The following is an 8,765-nucleotide window of genomic DNA, read 5'->3' as shown; positions in this document are numbered from 1 at the left end:
AAAATTTAGAGTAACATCACATACAAAAATAATTCATTAGTTACAATAAAAGGAAGCGTGGAGGAAGTAAAGAAAATATGGCATGATGGTAGACATACAAAAAGGAAAACTTTACAAGGGCAAAAGACACAGATGGTGGTCCAATTAAGGAAAGAATATTAAAACGGATAGAACGGGTGGAAAATCCCTGAAAAATGAGCAAATCGTGGGGATGGAAGGAATAAATACAGATGGATTTGTGATTGGGAGAAGGCCACAGAGCATCTGAAGGTAAAACTGTATTCACAATTCATTACATTGTCCTACCGAACTGCAGAACAATTGCTTAAATTGTTTAAGTTCAGAACTGTGTTTTTAGAAATCTGGGAGTCTACAGTTCTATAAATCTGGGAGTCTGAAAATCAACCTTTCATTTAGAAAAGTAGATATTAATAAAAAGTAAAGGAGTAAAACACCATGTAAAAAGCAGTACATTTAACATAAATAATTATACAACAGTCATAAGAGATTAATATAAAAAACATGAACGTTCATAAAAGAAAAACGCATGTAGCCTTTATTTCAATTCAGAGGGCGTAATTATTATTGCTGTCCCAGACCATGGGGTCCATGCACGCGGCCCTATTACTGTTATTATTTTTCACAACAGCACGCACAAGTTAGCGAAACGAAACAACGGCCAATGGTTCAAAAGCACCGCGGGCAATCATTAATATCCTTCACATTACGGAAGTGAAAACAAACCTCACAAAAGGAAAACTGTTCACGCGGAACCACAAAGTCCACAGCAGGCGACTCAGCGGAGCACGCGAAGTGCAAAACAAAACAAAACAAAACAAAAACAAAACAAAAAAGTGTTGACGACATGCCCTGGAAACATTGTGGAACGGGGTTCAGAAGTTTCCATCAGACAGAATTTTGTCTGTCTGTCTGTGATAATATCCCTGCTTTAACTCAGGGAATCACACCCGAATTCAACTACACAGCAGAATATGTCTGTGGTCCTGTGGTTCTGCGTGTGATTGTGCTTGCTTAAAATACAATATCTACTGACGTCACAAATCACAGTTAAACTAATTACCATCACTATTTCATTGCGCTTTCAACACGTCAGTACATCTCCTTTGAGGTTTTGGGGGAGCCAGATGCAACTCTTCGCTGAGTTGTTTGGATTTCCCCATGGTATCAAGGGCAAAAAGGCAGTGGCTCTAAAGGTAGGCCCTTAAATACAGCCACAGGTGCCAATTAACTCCCAATTAACTTCTAATTATGACAATTTGTCAATCAGAAGCTTCTAAAAAGTCATTACATCAATTTCTGGAATCTTCCAGACTGTTTAAAGAGACAGTCAACTTGGTGTATGTAAACTTTTGACCCACTGGAATTCTGATATAGTGAATTAAAGCTAAAAATTAAAAATTAAAAATTACCTGAACAAAGTAGATGCCCTAATTAACTTGCCAAAAGAAGTGTATAGTAATATGAAATGTGCAGAGTTGTGCTGAACTGAGTTTGAATATCTTTAGCCTTGCTGTATGTAAACTTTTGGCCTCAACTGCACCTATACTGAATGAGCCACCCAGCTGGCCCATGCCATAGGATGTGTAAGTGCGTGAGGGCATGCATATCGCATCATTACAGTCGCGCAAACACAGCTTCACATGCCGGTGTTTACGGACCAGATATCCCTCAGGTGAAGTGTTAGAAACGCGCCCCCCCCCATAATGAGACATTCTGAACTGGGGACGGCAGCTGTTTGCCTAGCGCTGCTAAGGGGGGGTGTGGGAGAGGAGGGGAGGGGAGGGAGGGGGAGAGAGGGGGGCTGGCTCAACGGCAGCGACGAAGCGTTTGCCGCCAAGTCGAGAGTTAGGTCGTTCATCTCGCCGCTGGGACCTGCCGGATCAGCACCCCGGGTCCGCGGCTCGCGTACGAAACGTCGCGCGAGCGGTCGACGCCGCGCACGCGCCTACGGCGTGATCTCGAAAACGCGCGGGGCCCTGGGTTCACTGGAGAGGCGACCTGAGCTTTGCCCGCGTAAATAAAACGAACGAAAGCTGTTCTCTCGGCTCGACCGTTTCTGTTTCGTTTTGTTGACAGCTCGCCATCTCGCCAAAGTGGAACTGGGGCGTTGGGGCGGGGGGAAGGCGGAGGGGGGGGGGGCCGCGGACAAATCCAGGGGTCCATTTGTAAGTCAAAGCTGAGGGCCGTCGCTGATTGAATTGAAGCGTATGAGCCGGGGCGAAAGGCATTTTCATGAAGGCCAAAAGGATTCCGCGGGGCCTGGCCTAATCTTAATTTTGCCGGGCCAATTTCACAGCGGCAGCAAAACGGAGCGCAAATAGTTTTTTCTGTCTCCCGGCCTGTCAGTCGCTCTCATAGAACGCTTCTCTTTGTCTCCACGGGGTGTCTGGGACCCGGCGAGATAGCAGGGACACGGGGTGACACAGTAATCACAGGCCTTTCGCCCCCACGAGGTGGGGGGGTGGGGGGGGCGGGGGAGGGAGCCAAAGGAACCGAAGAGGAGGGTTCTCTCAACCCACGGCAAAACTTTCTGTTGTGGCAATGACGGGCAAGGACCTGCATTTGCCGGATTTTCTAAAAAAAAAAAATCGCCACGATGACCGCGTTTGTGAACAAGCTGTTCGAGAGCGCTTTTTCCTGCGTTTATTAAAAATAAATTCATTCCGGTGACTCACTCGTGAACAGCAGACACATTCTGTGCAGCATTTTGCTTTATTAATTTGCGGTTTTGTAAAGATGAGCACGTTCGTTTTTTTTTTCTCGCTCCTTTGTAAAAATAGGACAGGGTCGGAACATTGTGCATGGGAGGAGTGTTAACGCTTTGATCTCTCAGCAGTTCTCGCATCCTGTATTTGAGTTCATCGTTTATCGTTCTCTCTTTTATTTATTGTTGTCGTGGCAACACAGTTTCGATCATCCTGACAGATTTTATCACGTCCCCGTAATGTCAAGCCTCAGATTCACGGTGCTGTCTGTAGTTAATGCAAAAACTGCAGTCAATGCAAATTATATTAATTATATTTACAGCTATAAATTTAAATCACAGGAGCAACGAAATCAATGCACTCACGTTGATCCCTTTGTTGGTTACGCGGTTTGTGACATCACCATTACCTCATCATTGACTTTATTTTGGAAAGAGTGACACTGCCCAGCTGCAATTTTCAGTTTTTAGTTTCAATTTTCAGTTTTTATTTTTTTGGTCTCACAGTTTGTCTGGGATGTGAGATTTGTCTCACTGGATGTGTGGAGACACTCCTCCTCACATGTCTACGTTGTCTGAAACTGTGAGATTTGTGTTCTTGGCCCAGGGCAGGCAGATATTAGACTGAGTGTGATTTCTGAGAGGGATTCGGTGGGGGGAGCGGCCATATGTGGGCACCTGTCTGTTTGACGATTGGCACATGTCCACAGATCTCTCAGGACATGCCTGCGAACCCCAGAAGACACGTCCACAGACCTCAAAGAACCTTCCCACAGGACACGCCCATGGACCCCACAGGACACGCCCCCAGACCACACAGGACACGCCCACTGAGCCCACAGGACAAGCCCACAGACCCCACAGGACACGCCCACTGACCCCACAGGACACGCCCACAGACCCTACAGGACACGCCCACAGACCCCACAGGACACGCCCACAGACAGTCGATGATGAGAACTGTGACAGCAAAGCAGCGCGTGTAGGAATCGCAATCCCAGAATGCAGCGCAGAACCCGCGGAGGAGCGCTGGGCTTCGCGTGAAGCCCAGAAATCCTGATGCGTTTTCCTCCCATTTCATTTACAGCAAGCTCGCGGGGTGGAAGATTAATGTTTCGTGGAGCCTTGGGGCATGTGCAAGCCCTGGCTGATTAATGCCTCTCCTGGATCAGAGGGGCTTCTGAGTATAGGAACATAATCATACATCATCATCTTCAGTTATTTTTAAGCAGAAACAATTATAAGTGCAATCTCTGCAGAATTTATATTTCTGTATTTTTGGCACCGTTAATGTTCCCAATTCCTCAGATCCGTGAGCAGGATTAAACATTCTGGAAATAGTCCATTTTAATATATATGGTCTCAAGTGTGAGTAACTTTTTTTGTCCAGTCGCTGACGTGAGGACGAATGCTGAACGCTAGGGAGTACGGCAGAGAACTGTCAGCACGCCATCAGCTGGAACACGTGACTGAACAATAATCAGAAATGATTTCATTACATTACATCACATATAGCAGATGCTCTTATACAGAGCGACTTACACAACATTCTACATACCATTTACACTGCATCCATTCATACAGCTGGATATGTACTGAAGCAATGCAGGTTAAGTACCTTATTCAAGGGTGCAGCAACAGGGTCCTACCCAGGAATTGAACCTGGGACCTTTAGGACCAGTTCTTTACCCATTATACTACACTGCTACCCCATTTTATAAAACATGGCAAACCTCAGAACATCTGAAGGCTTTTTTAAATGTTTTTTTTTCCACATGCAAGTTGACATGAATGGTCACTGAATGTACACCCATACGATGCAAATTAAAATCCCCAGTTATATGATATTCTTATGGCAGACTTCTTTCATTTCATTACTCTTCGTTCATTAGGCAAATTCAGGTATTTTTAATGCAAAGCCTCACCTTGTTCATTGAAACTATTCAACAAATTGTCATCTATTTACCTCCTGAATAGATTTAATTTTTACTACTATAGCTATGATGAAAATCGGTTATGTGGGAGTGTTCTCTTGCATAAATCCAGTGAAATCATAAAATAATATAGCTGCGATAAATTTGACAGCTTTCTTCATACTTTCGGGGAAATGTTTGACACACACTTCTTCGCTACACAAACAGTTTTGATAAATAAACCGTTTTTGAAAGCAATGCACTAGTTTCGCGAACGAATAATCACCCGTTGTAAAAAATTTGACACCCTGCCACTCACCGAAATTGGAAATGAAATGGTACTTTGTGGAATGGCGAAGCATGCAAAGAACTTTCAGAGTAAATTAAGCAGAGTCAACAGGCTTATTGTTCATATTTTTCTTTTTAATTTCTCAAGGCGTTTTTTTTTTTCATTGCGATGCAAACATTTTTTCACAGAGTCCTTTTACAAAGAGAAATGCACAATCAGAGTTTGCATTGTATATAAATCACAGAAGCAGTCAGATACTTTAAAACAAAGGGAAATCAATAACTCTCAAGGACATTTTTGCCATCGGAAAAACTTTTTTGTTTTCGGTATGTGCTAAAGCAAACTGCTGCGGGACCAGGGGAAGGAGAGAAACGGACAAAATGAATGATTTAAATGGGGGAGGGGGGGAGTAAAAAGTCCTTCTGAAGCGTCCCGCTCACCCGGACAGGATGTGCTTGACGAAGGAGGCGTAGTTGATGCAGCCGTTGGCGTCCTCCTGCCCGGCCATTAGCCGGTCGACCTCGTCCTCCGACATGCGCTCGCCGAGCGTGGCCAGGACGTGCCGGAGCTCCGCCCCCATGATGGTGCCGTTGCCCTCCTTGTCGAAGACCCGGAGGCCCTCCACGAAGTCCTCGAAGCTGCCCTTGTCCTTGGAGCGGGAGATGTGCTGGAGCATGGGCAGGAAGGTCTCGAAGTCCACCGTCTTGGAGCTCATCTCCTCCGGCCGCGGCTTGCCCAGGACCTTGAGCACGTCGGCGTTGGTGGGGTTCTGGCCCAGGGCGCGCATCACGTCGCCACACTGGGCGAAGGTGATCTTCATCTCCCCCTTGGGCGTCCGGTCGAACAGCTGGAAGGCCTCGCGGAACTCCTCGATCTGCTCGGGCGAGAACTCCAGGCTGATGCTCTTGGGGTCGAAGTCGGGCTCCTTGGGCGGCTCGGGCAGGGGCTCCGGGACCGCGGCGGCGGGGGCGGCGGCGGGTTTGGCGGCGGGCTTGCCGACCGGCGTCGCCTCCTTCTTGGGCTCCGGCTTCTTGGGCTCCGGCTTTTTGGGTTCGATCTTCTTGGGCGCCATGGCGACGGGGTCTGGAGCCTACAGTGAAGCGGGAAAGCGCCTGGGTTTTTTTTTTGTACGTGCGGCTGGCCGCGGTCTCCTTGCGTGTGTGTGTGTGTGTGTGTGTGTGTGCGCGAGCGATGCCCCGAGCGTTCGCCGTTCACGTCCGCGAGCGCGCGCGTGTGTGTGTGTGTGTGAGGAGGACGGAAGGTGTACGGACGGAGGGAGCCTCTCCGGAGGCTTTTATATCGTCCCCAAACCAGGAAGGGGAGATGGGCCAGATAAACAAGCACTCTGTCATACTATAAAAGGAAGAACCTTGAAATAGACCCGCCTGCCCATGACATGACAATGCTGCATTGTCATCAGCTGCTATCATCTGGCTGACAGACCCTTAGCATGCCATTAGGGGCTCCAGCGCAGAAAGCCGTTCCCTGACTGGTAAAACAGTGTCAGAGGAGAAGGCCAGACGCCATTTTGATTTAAGGGACCGCAGCCACTGTTAATTTAGCTCCATTTAAGCCTCGCTTTTGTGTCCGCGGAAAATATGGTGCTTGGATACACTATACTATGCCAGAATTAGCAAGTCGGGAGTGAAGCAAGTTCATGGGCTGCACCGCACGTGAGATTGATTTAAATTAATTAGCAATCAGTTTTTCAATTAGGGCCTCCCACAAAAAAATATGTTTATTTCTCGAAACGGCGTGTGATGATTCCCGCAAGTTAATTCTAAGAACGTCACGCACTCCAATGGCTTGATTCCTTGAGAACCAAAAAAAAAACGCTCGTTTAAACGTGGAACAAATCCATTTAATTACAGCTGTGAGAAAGAGTCAAACTAAAGTTTGGCTAAGAGCACAGCGAAAGGCTGAAAAAAAAATAAATAAATGGAAAAGGAAACAAAATATAATAATTATTTTGGATGTTTTTTTGTACCTATTTTTTTGAGTAATTCTTTCCAAGCCTTGTGATCTTTTTTATCTGAAAACTTTTAAAAAGGATGGCCTATAATTATCCAGTGGAACAGTGGTGTCGCAGAGAGCACTTAACCATTGCATTGTTGTTGTTGAAGGCTCGACACTCTTAGACTACTGATACGGTTACGCGCAAGGAAATGTTTCTTTGTGTAATATCAGGCGGAGGGAAATTTGGGAACAAAATGAGACAAACCGCTGTTTGATGTAAGTTACCTGAAAAACTCCAAAAGCCTTTTTTTTTAGCATTTTGCAGGTATACATCATAATGCTACATTGGCTTAGCCTAAGGCATTCCTAAGCAGTCTTTGTGCTAGGGCATAGCGGCTACGTAGCAACGCCGCCTGTTTCTGGCTTATTCTCTCAGCGAGGCGCCGAGCATCCGCGGTGACCTCGAGCTTGGCTTTGGCTCGCCGCGGGGCCCCGTGCGGCGCCCGGCTCTGCGGAAGCCCTGGGACAGCTGTGCGCCGCCCAGCCGCGAGTGCGTCAGTCCTGCCGCTCTTTATCCCCGGAGAGCGACAGCTGAGCGGCCCCCGGGTCAAAAAGCTAAATTAAGCCGTGTCTGAGAAAACAACCGATGAAAGCGTCAGGGGCGGCCGCGGTCGACGGGCGTCTGGCGCTTTGTTAGGGCCAGACTGCCGGGGGGGGGGGGGGGAACTGCGATATGACGCGGAGCGGCTCGCGTTTGGTGACTGCGATCGCAAATCGCTTTCAATCTCGCTGGCCTGGAGTCAATTTGGGTCCGGTCCTCCATCTGAAGTAAATGCGATACACGTTACTTTGCTTCACGATCTCTGATTGGAGGGATTTTTTTTTTTTGGAGGGAATTGCTAATCTTGATAAATCTTACAGCGCTGAAAACAGCGTGCGGTGCCGAGCCGATACGTTGGAGTGTACTGCGTGCCCAGTACAGGGGAACCGTTAAAGGCTGGCCTGCTTGCCTCTGCTCGGTCGTATTTGCGGGAGAGAAAGTCTGACTCATTAGCGCTGAAATATGGCATCCAGGGCCACAGCCAATCCAGAAATACAAACCACTCAGTGCCTAGACCCCCACTAAACAGGTGCTCCCCCCCCCGGCCCCCCCTCCCACGAGATATCGGCTGGAGGGCAGGGGGGAAGATATTTGGATAACACAAACCCTCTCTGTCCACCACACATATACATAGCGCTATTGTTGTTAACTTTGTTGTTTAACTTTATGGTCTACTGATGCAAAAACTGAACAGAAAAGACAGACAGATAGTGTAAACTTTCATAGCTATTCACTTGAAGTTTAATACAGAATCGGCGTGACAAAGTGAGCTTGACTCATATAAAACTCCAATATAACTCGCCCATATGTTAGTCATCTGATACAGAACCTTTATAAGCTGACCCCCCTGTGATTCGACGACAAAAAGACGTATTGCCTGCCACATCACATTGCCTTAAAGATGTCATAAATAGAATCTGGCATCAAAGTACCTACTGCGGTAGAGCAAACGACTTTTTCAGTTGTTCAACTTCTGTGTTTCTCAGAAGGGGTCGGGAGAGGGAGAGCTCGGTCTACCACCTTCCGGAAAAAGAAGACTCGAATCTGAACACTTGACTTTGAAATCCCCAACACGCTTCACTGTTAATAACTTTGCACTTTTTTTTTCTCCTTCATTTTTGAAAACCGCATTAGTTTAAGTGGCGTGCGCGGGAAAGGTTCGTCCTAACGCGGCTTCCTGCGTTTATCTCTAATAATAACGGCTGTCAGGCGGCGCGAAACGAAACGCCTTTCAGCTCGAGCGCTTCGCCTCGCGACGCTGGATCTCCTCCCGCGAACGCC

General features: G+C 47.3%; 1 protein-coding gene across 1 annotated transcript; it reads right to left on the bottom strand.

The window, feature by feature from the left end:
• Positions 1–5,040: 5,040 nt before the first annotated feature.
• LOC135239738 (myosin light chain 4-like) lies at positions 5,041–6,212 on the bottom strand. Its single transcript, XM_064308624.1, has one exon. The coding sequence runs from the start codon at positions 5,997–5,999 to the stop codon at positions 5,364–5,366; it is 636 nt and encodes a 211-aa protein (XP_064164694.1). The 5' UTR covers positions 6,000–6,212; the 3' UTR covers positions 5,041–5,363.
• Positions 6,213–8,765: the final 2,553 nt, after the last annotated feature.

This window comes from Anguilla rostrata, chromosome 14 (genome assembly GCF_018555375.3).
Source record: "Anguilla rostrata isolate EN2019 chromosome 14, ASM1855537v3, whole genome shotgun sequence".
In the NCBI taxonomy this organism is placed as follows: Eukaryota; Metazoa; Chordata; class Actinopteri; order Anguilliformes; family Anguillidae; genus Anguilla; species Anguilla rostrata.
Note: the sequence above shows the minus strand (reverse complement) of the source record. Positions and strands in the feature narration are given on the sequence as shown.

Bases quoted from the DNA above. Each gene is read 5' to 3' on its own strand.
- LOC135239738 (XM_064308624.1), bottom strand. From the start codon at position 5,999: ATGGCGCCCAAGAAGATCGAACCCAAAAAGCCGGAGCCCAAGAAGCCG.